We start from the raw sequence: 19,679 nt of genomic DNA, 5'->3' as shown, positions 1-19,679 counted from the left end.
ACATGTGCGACTTGGGACTGCAAAGTTGCATGACAAGTCGTACCCCATGATTTGCAGCGCGTACCATTCATATCTGTGCAGAGACCTCAAGATTACACAGGCATTGCTTCAAGTCGCGTCAGAATCACAAGAAAATTGTGTCAGTCGCTGCAAATTGCAGTAAAAAAATTATGGCAAAATCACAGGCCTTTCAAGTCGCACAAACGTGAAAGGAGCCTAGGCTGGAACAAAACCCCATGGCTGTGGGGAGGATCAAACATAGTTGCATAGGGGCACTATAGTAAGGAGAGTGCAGTCAAAGTCCAACGGCATGTAGCGTGTAATCTAGGGATCCCATAGGTTCTAAAATTTAGATAATATTTAAGCTCCTCAAAAGGGATGTTTGGCTTTTTCCATGATCTAGCAATAGTCTGTTTTGCAGCTGTAACCAAAACTTGTTTTTAAGAATGGGGAAGGGGTAAACCTCTGACAGGTGTTTTTTTTTTATTACTGACTGCATTTGGTAATTATCTCTCCTAACTTGCTGCCAAGGTAAATGGAACTACTGGGACAGGAAGTAATGGGAAATCTCACCAACAGAGACATTGGCTGAGGCGGAATTAAAAATTGTCTAGTCTTGATAACTGTGCCCTGTTGGGGATTCCCTGAATTAGTGGAGTATCCCTAGTGAGGACACAATGGGCAAATGATGCTAACAAAGCTCCTCACCCTCCTCCACTCTATCCAAATTGTATAATGGTTGATGAAGGAATGAATGTATTTGAAAGCTTGCAGTTTTAAAACTTTAAAAGAGAAGCACGGGAATTCGATTAAAAAAAAAAAACATTGCTCACCTAGGTGGATGCCGCATCGAACTGATGGTGCATCCGTCCCCCTCCGGCTCTGAACTGAGCGATCAGACTGCTGAAAGCTCAGTTCTCGGCATTCTGTGAGCAGAGAGCTGGAGACTGTCAGTCAGTGGCTCTCTGCTCTGCCCCTTTAGCGCTTACTGGAGTGCTGAGCTGTGGAGGGAGTGGGAGGGGCTGGCTCAGGCTCTTGGCAGATCACTGAGAGGCTGAGCCAGCTTCTGGGCGGATCCCAACCATATGGTCAGATTTTTTTTTTCAGAGCCTGGGTGGGCTGAGTGACGTCAGCTGACAGCAGGCTTCAGCCATCCTGTCGGCAGAAAACAAATCACAGGAGTGCAGAACGAACTGCACTTCTATGATCCATTGGAGAAGTATAGATAAAATAGCTTTGGCTATACTTCTCCTTTGGTTATCCAAGAAAGGGTTTTCCTTGAAATCCAAACTTTCTGCAAAACAAAAAATAATTTGGTTGACATGCTACTTAAAATGAGATGTCAATTATATCTGTGTAAGATAATTTATTGTATTTTAGTTCAACTGAAAGTAGTTTGTTGGCTTACACTAAAATTATGGCCCAATTTGTCACTGCACAGCTCCCAGCTGAACTGCTGAAATTACCTCTGTAGTCTAAGACACCACTAGGGTGGGTGGCCTTTTAAACTGTATGATGCCAAACCTTTCAAAGATTTAAAGCTTCCTTTAAATAGAGAGTCTAGTCTAATGGATACTTAGTTGCTGGAGTTGTGAATCACCCACTGACTTCTTAATATTTCTAGAGGACTGAAGTGGTACAATCTCTGGAATGCAGGTGCTTACCTGCTGCTCCTTCCAAAGGAACCCCGCTTTCCCTTTTTATCTTCATTTCTTATTAGAGAGGTCACAGAAGGGGTGGTAAACCTCCATGGTGAAGTGGCCAGCGCTTGGATGTCCAGCTGGGACATCTCACTTCAGGGTTCCAAAGAGGTTCAGGAAGCCAGTGGGAAATTCTCACTACCTATAACCGAAATCTTTTTTTGGGGACTTTATTGACCCTTTTTTGGGTGGTTTGTAAACCGAGATAAAAACGGCTTTGTTCTTTTTTTTTTCTGCCCACTTTACTGAATGTGCTATTGTTTTTTGTTTTTTACCTTCTCTGACTCAGTCTTGTCCTCCCTCCTGTGCATTCTCTTTGTCCTTTTTTTCGTTCACTTTTTTTTCATGAAAAGACGGTGACTATAAGCAGCGTCTTTTCACGATAGACTCCCCCTCCTCTATGGTATATACATTGTCAGCAGGCTTCAGTGCCAAATGCTGGTGTTAGTGTGTGAAAGTGAGAATCTCACTGATCTGAAAGTGTCAGGGCTTGGATAAGCAGCGAGTTTTAATCGGCAGCGCCTGACTACCCATCTCCTCGCACCACGTCAGGGGGTGGCAATCGTTCTTGAACAATGCTGAAAACATCCATCTTAAATCCTATGCAACACACAATAATCTTAGAGGAGTAATGGAAGTGTTCTGTTTCTGTTCTGCTCATGCCTATGCAAAGAGCTAAATTTGCAAATCATAGACGTGACTATTTCAAGAGCATTTTCTTATCTCTAACAAAATTTGTATAATTTTCTTTCTAAATGGCATTCTTCAGTTGAGTTGGTTCATTTAAGATTTGGGAAAACGCCCCTCACTGGTAATCTGGATGACTATCACTGTTCTTTCTATAGAGAAGTAGGAGAGGCCTCTAAACAAAATAATTCAGCGTATCTTCGCTTTTCTACATTTTAAAAGAAGCTTGGCTAAAGTAATTGGATACCTTGAACTCCATAGACAGATATTGTGTTTTTGTTTTCTTTGATCTTTATTTCATCTATTAATACATTTGTTTGTTTTCCTCTCCACACTGTATATTAAAAATGAAAATGAACAGAAAATAAAAATGTTCTTTATTATTTTAATCCTTTTATGCTTGAATAAGTTTTTGAAGAACACATAGTGGAACATATTCAAGGTTTACTGGTAGCCAATGATCCTGGTGGTTTAAAAATAACTTGAGCTGCCATCTTTCATAGGTGCAACACAGAGTAGTAATTTGACCATTCCATTGTTGGCTATAGAAAAGACAACATAGCTATTAGCAAGTTTCTAGATTTGTATGCGGTAGCCTGTATGGGCATGCAGGAAGATGAGTGACACAGTATTTACAAGACTTGACTTCTTCACTGCCATACCTTGCGGTATGAGAGGTTTCAAAATTATGAAGTTGCACTTCAAGTGAACTTGTCACCTGCACACTGTTAGAGATCAGAAGTGTTTTATGAATGTTTTTCACTTAAAGAAACATGCATGGAAAGAAATCTATGGAACCATCCTTGGAAAGATGAGCTTTTGCTCACCACCTCCTGGAAATGCCAGTGGCTTGGTTGCCACTTTTTTTAAATGCTTTCTGAATCACAAAAATGGGGCAGTCATGCAGCCAGTGATATTGGAGCCTGCCAATCTCTACATTTTTTTGAGGTCATTGACACTTTGTTAAAGCTGTTAGATCATCATGACATTAAGGTAGCTACCATTTTCAGAAGCAGGTTAGAAATTGCAGCCACCATGTTTGTTGTTGGGGCAAGTTTCCACTAGAAGCCAGCAGCAATGAGTAAACGCATGATTACATGTGCCTGCTTACTAGCTCTGATCTAAATTTGCATGCTGATGTTTGGTTCACCCCCCCCCCAATAATTGGCCATTGCCTATTAAAAGGTCGGTCGAGACAAGCTAGTATACTCTGTTTCAAGATACTCAAATAGGCTGAGACTTGGCCCAGATGCACATACTCAAGCTAATTCTACACATCACCATTCACACACTATTGTAGATTTGCATGCATGCAGCCCCTAGCTTAGATGTAACCCACGTCAACCAGCTCTGGGTTAGCAGCGAGAGAGGATGTGTTGCCATGGCAACAAGAGCCTTCCTGAGGCGTCAAGCTGTAAGTAGGCAGAAGGCCACGTGGTCCCTCATCTTTTGCTGCACATCTCCCAGGGGCACTAGGGGGAAGAGCCGCTGTGCAGAGAATAAGGGAGGAAGACTCTGAAAACATCATGTGGAATAATGCACCGTGCAGCTGTAATTCAATCACCGCATACATACATTCCATTACTGCATATACAATTTTACCAAACTGCTCACACACATCTTTCTGTTTTTCTGATATTGTCTCGCAGCCCTCTACCACCTTTGGTATGAAACCTGTTGACTTCTTATATAAAAATTATCAATAAGTTTGAGTGGGGACGTTATTTTTAAAGAGGTTAAACTCAAATTCTTTAACGTTAGCACAGACTTTGCCATTAGCTAGAAGACCTATAGAAACTGATATTAAAGAGTCTCCATTTTGGTATTCATTGCTTTATCCTGATATGCAGAGTACATCCTATTTTGTCATATCAGCAGAATTCATTCTATCTGTTCTTTAACATGTCCAGATATCATCTGCATTTTTAATCCTTGCTAGCATTTCGGTTTGTAACAAGTCGGTTTTAGGTTGCATTTTCAAAGATAATCAAAATCTATTGTAGATAACAGTACAGAGGATCCCCTTCAATGTGCGTTGAATGCATTTGTATGCTGCATCTTCTGATTAGATAAACTTTATGGTTACGAAAAATTGTGTACAACAAAGATTTCATAACATTTATGTTGTAATATATTTTAAAGCCCAGTGTCCTCATCCCACCCTCCAATTTTTATTTATTTTTTATCGCGTAGGGAATATATATATATATATATATATATATATATATATATATATATATATATATATATACAGTATGTGTGTGTGTATATGTATGTATATATGTATGTGTGTGTGTGTATATATATATATATATATATATACTTTAGCCAAAACGTAACCAAAGAGTCTAGCTTCGGTTGACAATACATTTTTGAGTCTTACAAAATACAGATAATGAAGGACACACGTTCAAGTCCGTAATAGTCATAAGCAATACATGCATGTAACAGAGGACCAATAAAAGAACAGAAAATTAATATCATTATTACTGTTTTCAGGAAGAATGAAGCAACCACAAAACAAAACCTGAGGGATTATTCTATATGTGCATCCCTCCATTGTCTGGTCACATGACATTGGCAGGCATTAGTTAAATATTTTTAGTAAATAGCCCGAGAGGACTAACGTTGTCCATAAACTTTTAAGTGTCGGTTCACACTGCTGCGCTGCGAATTTGTTCCGTTTTTTTGTCCTGTGTGAGGTGCGATTTTACCGCGAATTTACTGCGATTTTAACGCGATATTACAGCGAATTTCAGGAGTTGGTCATAGCTGCGATTGATGTTCTAGCCAATGGAATCATAATGAAAAAAAAGGGTATTAACTTCCTGTGTATTTCCTGGTTTTTGTGGAGAGTAGTGTGGTGGAATTCGCACATATCTGAACCAACAATGCGATTCCAGAACGATTTACATTGATGTCTATGGAGGCTAAATTCGCAACGCAACGCTGTAAACTCGCACAAGACCCTTTTTTTTATCGCATCGCATTCATAGAGGAATTGCAACGCATGTATGTGAACGGCGGCCATAGAAAACAATGACTTTAGGGATGACATGCGAATTTAGAATGTTTTTGACGCATCAAATTCGCCATGAACTCGCATCAGTGTGAACCGCTACTAAAGGGTACTTGATTATGAAAGGACCGATCTCAGAAATTTGTGCTGGCTAGTGCAGTTCAGTCGCTTCAGGTCTATTGATGGAGGCAGGGGAGACCTGTTCTGTTGGCTTATCAGTAATAAAAGTGCTTTCCTAACTTGTCCCTTAGCTATTCACTCCAGTTACGCTCAGTTGAGCATGTCTCAGTGTCTTTAGGTAAGCCTTTAAATGTTACATAATTGCTCATTCTGAACCAGAATGACTGGAGAGGAGGCTATTATCAAAAGTGTGTTGGCATGTGAACCTGTGCTTTGTCCCCCTAGTTGTCAATACGTGCCTGCTAAGAGTGAAATGGAGGAACCCTTGTATAAGCTCCAAGTCCTTACCTGGAGCCTACACAGAGCCGAAGACTTCCCATTCCCATGTGCACCACAAGCACCAAGCATTAGAAAATGTGTGAGTCACATGGCTCCCATACCTGAAATTATGGGTATGTACCTTCACTCCTGTAGTTGAATAGAGGGAGTGAAGAAAGTCGGGTATGTGCAGCTAGTTGGACAGCTAATATATTTAATTTGTTGCTGGTCCCTGCATGAGCAAATACAGGTTCACTTAGACTTTAGGACAAGGCAGCAGACCTGTCAGAACAATCTCCTGATATTTGCCCACAAAGGCATTGCTAGAGCCCATGAGATCCGTGTCATGCAAGGTTTCAGACACATACTACTGCAGGCTGGAGATTAGGTTTTCAGCTTTCTTTGCCTTTTGCTACAGGAGAAAAACGATATACAGGATAAACATTATTAGGGTCTTTTTATTTTTATACTACAGTTAATTTTTACGAATTAAAATAGTTGTGTCCACTGCACCAGCGTTTCTAATGGATCTCTCTGAGTTGACCCATGGCAAATGCAATCGAAGTGTGAATGCATTGGATATACCAGTGTGCAGCCCTAACTACTCATTTCTATCAACGCCACCATGTGTTAAAAATATTTGATCACCCATCTCCGTTTTTTCACGGCTAGAACTCCTTTACCATCATTGGTCTGGATTCCCTTCCCACAGCGTCATAAATATGCTTTTCCCGTTAATGCAGTGGCACGAGAAGTGCCAACAAGCTCAGATTTACATGGAAAAGCTCTTTTAAAACCATAAAACGTGAAAGTAGAAGTGGCACTCAGGCTAATACGCGCCATTTCTCTTTTCACGGAAGACTGATTTATTTCGATGACCTCATGTGTGTCCTCTGTTTGTCCTCCTCCAGATTGAAGAGGTTTTATATGTGTGTAAAGCTGCCTTTAAATTATTGTGCGCGTGCTTGTGTGACCGTCTGTATTCCTTTTATTGGGGAAAAAGTTATGAATAAAAAATTGGATGTGTAACCGCAAAGACCTTTGCACAGGGGGGCACCCATATAATAGCAGCTGCTTATCTAGCCTCCATTTCCTGCTATCGTTGTCAAACTTTCTCTTGCATTTCTTTTATGTCCGTCCTCTTTTTCACCTTGCTGTAATTGCATCAGGATTATGCAAGATTTCAGGTTGGGAAGAAAAAACATTGTTTTATTCAGTGATGTTGCTTTTATTATATACCTTAGATCAGACAGATGATCAGTCAGAAGACTAAAGTGGAGTCAAAAGCCAGACCCATCCTAAAAAATGATAGTTGAGTGGAGCACTTTATCTTTTTTTTTTTATACTTGTTGTATTTCTCAGTCTCTAAAGTGCTGTAATGAAGGTGTCGCTGCCCCACAGCTGGATTCCATAATTATTTCCTTCCACGTTATGTAGAACCCATAGGCGGGGAGGCTTTGTAGCAGTTGGCAGGAACTGATGATTTTAGTGGGAATATTTCATGACTGTGTTTGACTAGAGATATAAAAAGAACACTTGTAGTTCAGTTTGCCAGGAACCATGCAGCACTGATATTCAATTTAAGTTTATTTGGTACAGCAGAAACAAACAGTACACACAAGTTGATATTTTAAAAGTTTTTGCTTCTGATATTTTTACCACCTTTGCATTCCACTTCAAGAGGTCATTTCGTTTTTGTTTTTTTCTAAAACAAATATTCTATTCCAACAAGCACTTTCATTTTTTAGCATTTAGAGAACTATATGCTCCAGCATGCAGTTCAGCTAATACTTGTTTTCTTTCCTGTCCGCTTCGCAAACCTGTATAACATGATTGGTCTCCCTTGTAGGGCTGCCCGGAGATTATTCCGACCGGTGAAATCTTGATACCAGTTGGTGTGGTGCAACCGATCACTCTGAAAGCCAAGAACCTCCCCCAGCCGCAGTCTGGCCAGAAAAACTACGAATGCGTGTTCAACATTGAAGGGAAAATACAACGAGTTCCTGCCGTGAGGTTTAACAGCAGCAGCGTGCAGTGTCAGAACACTTCGGTGAGTGCACAGTGTGCAGAAGTATTCATTTAATGAAGTTTCAGAAACAAGTGAAATAAGTAAGCTGCTAAATGGGTGCTGAATAGCACTTTTGGTCAACATAGAAAATGATGCTGAAGATAATGCATTTTAATGGCATCCTCAGCAGCTAGAATAGAGCAACTTGGCGCTTACACAGCTCTTGCCCTGTGTAAACTCCCAAGTTGCTCTAGTCGGAGTTTACACAGGGCTAAGGACTCCCTATCTCTCCTCCATGTGACATTGCTGGGCCACTCACCAGTGTTGTCACATGAGTGGAAGTGAGTCACATGTCTCCCCCCCCCCCCCCCCCCAAATACCAGAAAGTGTTCTGTATTTTCTTTGCTGTCAGTGGCTGAACATTGTTGCAGAGGAGCAAATGAAAAGTGAGTAGTTTCAGAAGAAGCTCAACTAAGAAATAAAGAAATAAGTATCTCACCTGCCTGGCTATGTAGAGTGGCGCTGTGTCTGGCAGCAGTACAGCCGACTTCCCATCTGCTGCTAGAATTAAACAGAACCTGACCATTCAGGAGAAACCATGTATTGTCATGCATGCTTCCTTTGATTGGCCAAGGTGGGGAGGCAGGCATGACATCACTATTTCAACAGCCAATCACAGGAAGCCTTATTTAACGTTCCTTGAAACTGGAAATTCTAATAAGACCAAATGCCAGGTGCTGTGATTCTGTGCACACTGCATTTTTGTTCTCAGATCTCATTTAAGTGCAAAATTCCCTTCAAATGCCTCAGCTTTCTTTGTTCCAGATATGGTGTACGCATGCTTGCCAAAATATTGCAACGGAGAACCACACGTACTACAACAAAATGGCACCTGTGCACACACTGCCTTGGCATATAGTGGACTCCTCATAGTAAAAATAGCCTGTTTGGTCTCTCACCCATGGGCAGGGCCATCTTAATAGCATCGTAGGCCCCTGAGCAAAGTAATGCTCTGGGGCCCCTACAATGGAGGCAGCGCAGGTAAACAGACATCAAGTAGGAGGCAGACAAGTGGAGCTTCCCCTTTTGGGTGCAGCTCCACATTAACTACATGAACAATCATTCTGTACAGCAAAGAAACAATGGGAAAATACTACATACATAAAGTAACAAAGCTGTCCTGTGCATATAATATATCTGCTAGATTGATGCCTCCCCAGCACTATGGCCCCTCTACACCCCAGATATCCCCCCAGCACTCTGACCCCTCTACACCCCAGATATCCCCCCCAGCACTCTGACCCCTCTACACCCCAGATATCCCCCCCAGCACTCTGACCCCTCTACACCCCAGATATCCCCCCAGCACTCTGACCCCTCTACACCCCAGATATCCCCCCAGCACTCTGACCCCTCTACACCCAAGATATCCCCCCAGCACTCTGACCCCTCTACACCCTAGATATTCCCCCCAGCACTGTTACCATATACCATAAGATATCCGTTGTATTGTTACCCCACTACTTCCTGATACCCCCTAGACTGTGGCCTGTCTACATCCCTGATACCTCTAGCACTAAAGCTACCCCAAGCATTGCTACCCCCTATGCATCCCAGATCCCTCCTCAGCATTGTTTTCCCTCATACACCCTTGATATCACCCAGCACCATTATTGAATCCATGTAGTACCCCCTTCTCCAGTGGAGATACAGTTCATGTAAACTTTTGGCTATGTGCCCACCTCCAGCACTGGACTCCCCTACACCAATCAAGCAGGCAGAACAAGGGGCGGAAGAGGGAGCATCCCTCCGGGCATTTCAAGCGCAAACAGTGCTGGGCATCTGGGCTCACCATGAAATCATGACACTATCCACAATGCTACTTCCACAGGTGGGTGCTCAGTGCTGCCAACATTCAAGCTGCATGGGGCCCTGCCCCTCCCTGCTGGCTGTGAAATGGGTATCGTTCTGCACGGCGCACCGCTGCCAGCCTGCCTCCCCTGTGTATCCATCATTCTCAATGCCATCATGGGGCCCCCAATTTTGGGGCACCGTGGGCTCAAGGACCAGCTGCTTTGGGGAAAGTGCAGGGCCCCCCCCCCCCCATGCAGCTGGGGCCCTTGGGCGGTGCCCAGGTGTGCTCACTCATTAAGACAGCCCTGCCCATGGGAGGAACCTCTCTATCAATTGTATTTGGTTTTTGCTCTACTAAGAGAGGACATTAGGTGTAGTAATTGAGAGAGTCTCTATGTTGCTTATCATAACAACCAACCTGCTGCTTTGTTTATTTTTTATTCTTGATCGTCTTAGAATCACATTACTGGTTGCCATAACAACCCCTCCAGTTTTGCACATGGTGCAAACACTGCTGTTAGACCATGTTTTGGTGACTGTGTAATGTGCTGTCAGAATATGTTGCATTAATAAAGTTCTAACTATCAAAACAAACTTTAAAAGGCAGAAAAATCATGGGAGATGTTTTATATATGAGAGAGATGACAGCAGATCATTTGGAGGAAGGATTCTTCCACAGCACTGCTATTCAGTGGATGGTGTCAACATTTTTCAGCATCTTCTCTAGTTACTGACACGGGACCTCCAGTAATGAACTGACATTGTGGCACACCAGCACTGTCGCATTAAAGGAGAAGTATAGCCAAAACTATTTTGGCTATACTTCTGGGGATTACAGAAGTGCAGTTCGTTCGACACTGCTGTGACCCGCTTTAGCCTGTTGTCGACTGACGTCACTCTGCTGGTCAAGGCTCAGGAAAGATCCAGAGTTTACAGTCAGGATCCACCCAGATGCGTGGACCAACAGCTGGCTCAGCCTTTGTGAGCCACTGGGAAACGGAGCCACTCCCGCTTTCTGCACAACCCAGTGCTCCAATGGGCACTGGAGGGGCAGAGCAGAGAGCTGACAGTCATCGACTCTCTGCTCAGTGAATACTGAGAACTGAGCGATTAGGGGAGACAGATGCAGCATAGGACTGATAATGCATTCACTTAGGTGAGTATAAATATTTTTTTTATAAAAAAAAAAAAACCCGAACTTCTCTTTTAAAGCAGTACATTTATTATATTGCAGCTTACAAATTCTTAATGTGATGGTTGCATTTGTTTTCTTTTTTTTTTAGGCTTTCTTTCCTTTATTTTCACCTGGTAATTCAGCCAGTAAGTTTGTTGTTTTTCGAAATAACAGGCTCTCTTCCAGATGTATCAGTTTACAGGGATGAGACAAACCATTTAACACTGAGAGGGGTGCTTAAAATTATTTTAGTTATTCATTTTATTTTATCCTAAAAGTAAAAAAGAAAAAAAAAGAAAGAAAAGTTTGCTGTAAATGAAGGAGTTTGGCTTCAATTTGTTAGAGTATTTAAATCTACTTGAACATTTAACACTCCCCTTCCTCAAGAATGACAATGTGGCTGTCTGATGTGTCCCCTGTGCTCCTTCATCCAGAGTGGGGACTGGTATCTAATAGGTGTGCAAGTGGCCAGATCGCCAGGTGAAAACAGAGGGGAAAAAGCATAAAAACACTAATGCAGCCTCCACATCTAATGATTGGTAATATGCAATATATTACATCTTTGGTTTTGGTTTTAAAAATGTTTTAAATAGCAACATATGGCAGCCTGGCATTGAGTAGCTGGCACTATAACACCTCCTGATGCATGCCCTCTAGTAAGGGATGGGCATTTGAGATCCCATAATATTAAAAATATAGCTGGATCTCTTTCTCAGAAGCCATTGTTATGGGTTTGTAGTGACTGAATATCAATTTTTAAATAATACTTGACATGTTCTTAGACCTCATTCTAGAGCAGCCAGCTCCCTGCAAAGCTCTTAGTGTGGCAGAGTGATGGAACAGTCACTGATCACATAAGACAGCTGCCGACTGAGAAGTCAGCTAAAAAATATGCCGAATATGAGCCTTATAGCCCCTCATAATCCTTTCCCCTTCCAAGCACTTCTGTCTCTAATCTTCTACATGACTTGTTACATCAGCAGGGGCTGCAGGACACTCAATCGGCAGGAAGAGGTTAAAGCTTGCTCTCCCCAGCCGATGGCAGATGGGTGTGGCTGGATTCTGAACGAGGATGGAGATGCTGGCAGTTGCTAGGGGACAGATCTGTTCTGTTACTATAGCAACAGAGGACCATCTAAATGAGCTATTCCCATCCTCCCTTCTTTGTTATGCTGAGCCCCTGCTACTAGTGTGACCCCTCCACCTTCACACTGTATAGGTTATGTACACAGCGTATAGAGGTGGTACAGATAGCTGTGTCTGTCTGTCATGTATTTTCAGCCTGCTCCTTGTCCTATACAAATATAAACTCTCCCTGATGACATTTACAGCCAGCCAGGAGCTCTACCTTTTTCTTCTTACTGCTTGCAAACATCTAAAACATCCGTGACGGTTAATCCTGGACGACAGGTTTGCGGCGCATGTGCGGTGAAAGCACCAGGGGGCGGTCCTCAGTAACAAATGTTCACTTGCAGAAATTTTCCGTAATGATGGAAAGGCTGGAGGCTCCCTGCAACATTTTTTTTTGCAGATATTCATCATTTCTGGGTGTTTACTATATGTTATTCAGTTTAACAGAATTTAACAGTGTTTGTATAATTTTATTTTCCATTGATTAGATACGCTACCCTCAAAATGGAAAATTAACTACCTACTCAGCGCCTCACAATTGCATCCAAGGAATACTACAGTACCCTAATCCACCCTAAGCCCTTAGTTTGGTATTCTGATAATCTGAGAACCCTGCTGGTGATGACATAGAGCAATTCCTATACATACCCTACTATAGACTCCTTGCTTCCTCTCACATACGGAAAACAAATGATAGAAGTATTTTTTATTATTATTTTGGACAGTTATTTAGTTTGATTCTATTTATGGTGAAATAATACATATTTTGCGAACTAATTCAGTTTTGGGTGAAGTGTACAGGGTTTTTTGCGCTGTTGTTTATCTTATAGTTTATGATATGTACAGTTAAACAATTTTTATGTTGCATTATATACACTTCGCACTGGAGCTTCTTTGGTCATTACTTTATGTAAACTTTACCAGTGTAAAGCCTGATACAAACTAACAGCTCCGGCCGGGAGCCTCTGTACTAACAATGTGAGGTTAGTCCAGCGATCTCCCCCGCTGAGCTGTTGTATTCTGCAATGGGGACAGCCCCCCTGCCAGAACACTTTGGTCAGCGCTCTCTGCCATTGGCTGAGAGCGCTGATCGGGAGTCGGTCGGCTGCTGGTTTTCCAGCATGCACGTCTGAAAAAGCCTGCCGAACGGCCGGCTTCTGTTGGACATACCGACTTTCACACAGGCAGAATATCAGCTGGTATTTTTTGTACCGGCAAATGTCTCTCGACATTCTGCCCGTGTGTATGGGGCTTTATGTACAGCTGCTTGTGATATTTAGAATTTGTTAGTATTTCTTCATAAATGTTCTGTTGCTAGCATGAGGATTGGTGTGTACTTTACAATTTTGGTGTGATTTGCACTAAGCCATTTTTGGTGAATCTAAAGGAGAAAGCGATTTTTTTTTTTCACTTCCTTGTTAATTAAGGGACACAAAGGGTGAGAGTTACTAAAACTGGTGCACACAGAATGTGTTGCAGCTGTGCATAACCAGTCAGCTTCTAGGTTTTATTGCCAAAGCTTAATTGAAAAAGCTGAAGTTAGAAGCTGATTGGTTACTATACACCGCTGCATCAGATTCTGTGCGCACCAGTTATAATAAATCTCCCCCAAAGTTTCTCCCCTAAAGGTTGTACTGTTGCCCACAGAAGGATTGGTCACTGGTGAACAAAAATACTGTAGGCCAGCCCAGAGCCCAGGATAATTCCCTTCTGCTAGCATCAGCTTTTTGCTAGTTTCCTAGGAAAATGCACATCTTCTCTTCAGCTCTGCTGTGTGGTCTTATGCCCAAATCATTAAAAAAGACATATGGGATTTTTTTTTTTTTTTTCAGATTCATACTTACCTAGGTGGATGGAGCGTCGGTCCCCGCTGGCTCGAACACTGAGAACCGGGCACCGCCGATTGCTTGGTTCTCACAGCTCCCTGAGCAGAGAGCTGCTAATTGCCAGTCAGCAACTCTCTGCTCTGCCCCCCTGTGCTCACTGGAGTGCTATGGAGTGGGCGGGAGTGGCCAGGTCAGGCTCTCAGCGGCTTGCTGGCATGTGGGCTTCAGCCTGCTGTCTGCTGAAAACTGGTAACGGGAACAAACTGCACTCCTGTGATCCACAGGAGAAGTACAGCCAAACAAGCTTTGGCTGTACTTTTCCTTTAAGTTATTTGCTGACTGATCCCAAACGTGTTCCCCAGTCTTCTACCACAGATTTTGTATTGGATTTAACTGCAGCTTCAGCCAGTGAGACATTTATTGATGGGTGCACACCACCCTGATGCTTCTACCAATGTGGTTGCCAGTCTTGTCCTTTAGAGACCCTAGGGCCACAAAGATTTTCTCATTGCACCCAGTGTTTCACCTCTTTCCCTACAGAGATTGGTAATATTCTGACACCTGTTTGTTCCTCCCAAGCATTTATTAGCCTTGTACCCATTTGGAAAGTATTTTGTAAAAAAAATGGTCTCCCACTGTGGATCCAGCAGTACCCTGCTGCAATCACCATCCCAATGGAGGATGCATCTGTCTTTAAAGAGCCAACAGATAAGTGGTTTGAAGCCCTCTCCAAAACTCTATTCCTGTTGGTGGGCCCTGCACCTTGCTACATCTTGACTGTGGATGACTTGTGCCAAACCATTATTGACAGGTCCAAATCCCTTAAGAGATCTGCTGTAGTTGATACTGTGATTATAAAACACATGGTACAAATGGCTGTAGCTTTAAACTCTAATTGTGACAGTGCCTTAACTTTTGCATGGGTCTCCTGTTAGTACACATGCATAGGACACTTAGGTTCTGCATTCCAGCATGTTAAACAATGTCCAAGAAGTGCTTGATCCACAGGGCTTTTGAGGAACAGCATCTGTTTGGCAAGAGTGCTCATCCTCCTCACAGAAAAAGCCCAAGGAAAAGACTGTAAAATTCTCTCCCTCTTTCTCTGTTAAGTTTCTGTTTGAAACTTTTGTTTCTTTATTCTTGTACCCTGTAAATTGAGATACCTCATGCTTGTCTCTCACTCTGGGGTTCAAAATCTGTCAAATCCTCAGAAAAGCCATTTCCAGCATAAAGGTGTGTCCCTTCTTGTCAGCAGATTGCGGGTGCAATCTCAGGCTCCTGCAGACTGTCTGCCCGTGCCTCAGGGCAGGAAGTTACTGAATGACAGGAAGAATCAATCTACTAATGGAGCACTCAGCAGCACTTTGGTAGTTCACTGAAAACGACAAGCCTGCAACTGCAAAGGCTGTCGATAATTGTAGTTCATTCATTCATAGAACTCTGTGAACGAATAACGCGGCCGTGAGGGCAGAGCTCTGCATGGCCTTGTTCTTTTCAAATTGTGACAGCAGGTGCGGGGAGAAGATCCCCGGCTTGCTGTCACAATTAGAAGGATCGGGGAGAGGCTACAGGAGCGGGAACATGTTACATGTTCCACCCTAAAAATGACTTTAACATGTTCCCAAAGGTGAACTTGTACTTTAAGGTGACATTGTCCCAGTTTCTGTGGCAGAACAATTTCAAGAATTTTAATCCAGCCCGTTCACTGTTCCCAAACCCAAAAGGGGCATACACCCCATCTTGGATCTCAAATTTTTATATGTCTTCATTTGAGCCCAGGATTTTCACATGGAAAACCCCAGGTCTGTCATCACTTCTCTTCAGCAGGGAATCCTTTCTGGCTTCTTTGGACATCAAGAATACGTATCTATAGGTCCACATTTTTTTTGGTGCATTTTCCCTGCTTTACTATGGAACTCCTACACAGTTTGTAGCCATTCCCGTCAGCCTCTTAGGAGTCCTTGGAACCCTGATGGTGCAGGGGACTTTAGTGTTGTCTGGTTGTTTCCCAATCAACATCCTGTAACTTCAAAAGATTTTGCTGGCTCTGCAGTGTTGGACCATCCTGCTGGAAGATTGTCCTATTAGATTCAGTTGAACAATGTCACAGTGGTGCATACATCAATCATCAGGGAGGAAAAAAAGTCTTTCTGTAGCAAGAGAGGTAGATCAGATCCTACTCTGGGCAGAAATTCATGTTCTTGCCTTGTCCGTCAAGTACATAACAGGCAGAAACAGTTGGCAGGCATACTTCTCAGCCAACAGCCCCTGAATCCAGGGCGAGGGGTTGGTCCCTAGATGGAGGTGGACCCTATACCTGGACAAGTTCCATGTGAGAGATCCTGGATGTGGTCCTTTTGAAGAAATATCTTGAGGCATAAGAGGAAAAATGATAGCAAAAATGGGTTAAGTCTTCCACACACACTGCAGAGCTGAACAGAAGATATCCATCCTCTCTTAGGTTTGTACATGTTGGTAGTAGGAGGAGTTATCCTGGGCTGTTAATCAGTGTCCAATCCTCCTGTGGGACGGCAGTATAACCTGAAGGTGAAAGACTTCCTGGAATTTTACAGTGAGTACAAAAATCCTATTTTGTCACAGCTCACATTTTAGAAAGTAGCTCTTGCCCAAATCGCCATGTTCCTAGTGCAGGTAGAAGAAAGGTGAAAGTTAATTATTTGCTATGGGATATTGCCTTATTAACACGCTGGGTCAGTGGTTTTTTTTTTTTTTTTTCAGATTTGTCCTGATGGGGCTGATATAAAAAAAAAAAAAAAATGCTAGTGTGAGAGTAGGATGACCATGATGTCCCTGATGTTCATAGCAACCAGTCTGAGGCTGTCTTCCATATCTTAGCTAGAAAAAGCCATTTACCTTCAGATCCTTTTGTTTTGCTAAGTGAAGGCACACACTTATTCTGCTAAACAATAGAAATAGTCTCTTACTTTCTCTGACATGAGTTATGACCATTCTCTTGTAGTACACATATGAGGGTAATGACTCCGGCGACATGAAGGTGGACTTCTCTATCGTCTGGGATGGACATTTTTACATCGATAAACCTGCATCCTTCCAAGGTAAACAAGGGACACTTTTCCTCTTTTTAAAATTACTGTGGCCACTTTATAAAATGTGGGGGGAATTGATGTGTTGCTCATGTTTTATCTTTTGATTTCAACTAAAGATCTAAAAATGAAAGCCAATTTTATTTTTCTTATTTTTTTAAATCGGGTAATTTTTATCAAAGGTTATTTTCTTGAAATGAACAGACATTAAACATTTCCAACAAAGGAAAAACAAAGCGTTTATAGAGCCTTATTAAAAGACACATAAACCATATTACTCCATAACAACATAAAGAAAAGAAGAAAAAAAGGTTTAAATTCTACTTTTCAATATAAATAAAGAACCATATACACTCAACAGATCTCCTGCAATTGTCAAGAAATAGAAGTATTTATCCCAACAAGGAAACTGCACCACCTCTCAAACAGGCTGATGAACCATAGAAACAAAAGTGGACTCCACAGAGGACAGCCAGGGGCCCCAGTCTCTACTAAATTTTTTGGGACAGCCCCTATGTTTATAAGTTAATTATTCCCTCTCTGCTACATGACATTGTGAAGTCGATGAAAGCCAATTTTGAGTGATAGTACTCCCCTTCTCAAATTTTAAAAAAAACGCCTTGGTGAGCCTGATTTTTGAAAGTTTTTTGAGTGAAGAACAGTATATGACGACCATAGAAAGTAACCAAATTCTGTTTCATTCTGCAATACTGCACTGGGTGAATGGAAGAAGAATGTCATTGGTCGCTACAGACAGCAACAACTGTCTTTTTTTTTTTTTTTTTTTTCTTCTAATGTTTTGGAAAATAAGCCCCTTCGCTTGTGTCACTTGGTTCCTTCACTGCACACATCTTTGTTCCTTTTCCTCCAGCTCTGCTATATAAATGCCCAGCACAACGCGATAGCTGTGGCCTCTGTCTGAAGGCGGATCCTCGCTTTGAGTGCGGCTGGTGTGTGTCTGAAGGAAAATGCCTCCTAAGGCAGTATTGCCCAAATCCAAAAACCAGCTGGATGCATCTCAGTAAACGGAACACACGGTGTACTGGCCCCCAGATCTATGAGGTAAGTCATCTCCCTTTATCACCAGTACGCTAAAGTGGGGGGGTTATGGTGAAATTGGTGTGGAAATATCACTTTCCTCTGGTCTTCTGCTCTTTATGGTCTGAGGACACTTCTTTTTCAAGTCCAGCAATCAGAATTTAACAGCTTCAGTCCTCTTCTAATTTATTTTACAGAGTCTTCAGAGTCTACTTTACCTGTACAGTGTTTGTTGTGCATAATAGGAAAAGCGTACTTGCAGCCATGTTGTCTTTCAGCAACTGACCCTAAATATAAACTTGCATTTAGTGTGTCTACAAACCCCTTCCCTTTGGACATGATGAAAAAGCCTGTACAGGTATATTGGTATAAGACAGTGGTCTACAAACTGCGACCCAGGGGCAAGATGTGGCCCTTTGCTGACTTTTATCTGGCCATTGGGGCACCATTCTTCCCACCAGTGCGAGGCACTATTTCGCTCAATGATACCAATGATGAACGATTCCTCCCACTGATATCAATGATGGGGCATGATTCTTCCCACTGATATCAATGATAGGGCATTATAGCTCCCTATAATACCAATGATGGGGCACTATTCCCCCTCCTACTGACCACAGTATAATTTACTCCTACTGACCACCAAACCTGAGGCATTGTTTACTCCCACTGAATATAGGACATTTTCTTGCCCCAATTGGCCACAGTTCACCCCCCTGAAGTCTGAAGGACCCGTAGACTGGCCCTTTGTGTAGAAAGTTTGGAGAACCCTGGGGTAGGAGGTAACAAGCACTGTTTGCAGAGTTTATGCTTCACTGCATGGAAGTATCATGTTTTAGAAAAACAAAAACATTTATGTACCATCACCGACAATTGAGCACAATTGCCTAAATATTCTTTTTGGATTTTTTTCTGTGGCCCTTTTGCCTTGTGTTAATCATTGTGCCATTTTCATTTTTCTTCTATAGATTCATCCTCTTACTGGCCCGAGAGAGGGTGGAACCAAAGTCACCATCACTGGTGCTAACTTGGGTCTCTTCTTCAGAGAAGTGTGGGTACAGGTGGCTGGGGTACAGTGCTCATCGGTAGCTTCACAGTACATCAGCGCCGAGAGGTGAGATTTGTCTGTGGGACAATAGAGTTACAGCTTTGAAATTGGACCGTTTTTTTTTTTGTTTTTTTTTTGCATAATAGGATCTATGGGATGAGTTTTGGCCGCATGAATAGGTTTGACGTGTTCCCAACCACAATCTGTAGATTTACGTTTTCAGGCACGGTGCCCAATTCTGACAAAATGTTAGTTGGTGTTCTGAGGCTGCTGGTCTTAACTAAAGCTGAGGAACCAGATGATGCATCCATTGACAAAGTCATGTGATTACATTAAGTTTGTTACAAGCAAACCTGCTGGCTCCAGCTATCACTATGCCTCACACAAAGAAAAGCACAGTGAGAGCTGACGTTGGCAAGATACAAATGTCACAGTGCAAATTAGTGTGTGTAAAATTGTTTTTAAAAAAATTACATTTTATATGTAAAATTTATTTTTGAGTTTTGCCCATTTTTTGAGATTATAAAAGAAAAGATGGACAGGACATTTTAAATAGTGTGCAAAAAAAAGCCCTATAAGTCCTTAAAGCGGGGTTCCACCCAAATTTTGAACAATATCTGTATGTATTCTCTTCCTTGCCTAGATGCTGACATGCTGTTTAAAAAAATTTAAATTGTCGTAATTACATTTT

The 19,679-nt window shown here is 42.2% G+C and overlaps 1 protein-coding gene across 3 annotated transcripts in view; it reads left to right on the top strand.

Moving 5' to 3' along the window:
- The window catches only part of PLXNA3 (plexin A3), a 233,310-nt gene that overhangs the window by 158,947 nt on the left and 54,684 nt on the right, over positions 1 to 19,679 (top strand). For 2 of the 3 annotated variants that reach the window (XM_073599797.1, XM_073599798.1), the window contains exons 10-13: positions 7,694 to 7,894; positions 16,818 to 16,914; positions 17,774 to 17,964; positions 18,909 to 19,054. In XM_073599797.1, coding sequence (XP_073455898.1) covers positions 7,694 to 7,894; positions 16,818 to 16,914; positions 17,774 to 17,964; positions 18,909 to 19,054 — 635 coding nt within the window. Of the gene's footprint in view, positions 1 to 7,693; positions 7,895 to 16,817; positions 16,915 to 17,773; positions 17,965 to 18,908; positions 19,074 to 19,679 lie in introns of those variants that run through there. The other variant, XM_073599800.1, reaches the window with a different exon arrangement.

This window comes from Aquarana catesbeiana, linkage group LG09 (genome assembly GCF_042186555.1).
Source record: "Aquarana catesbeiana isolate 2022-GZ linkage group LG09, ASM4218655v1, whole genome shotgun sequence".
In the NCBI taxonomy this organism is placed as follows: Eukaryota; Metazoa; Chordata; class Amphibia; order Anura; family Ranidae; genus Aquarana; species Aquarana catesbeiana.
Note: the sequence above shows the minus strand (reverse complement) of the source record. Positions and strands in the feature narration are given on the sequence as shown.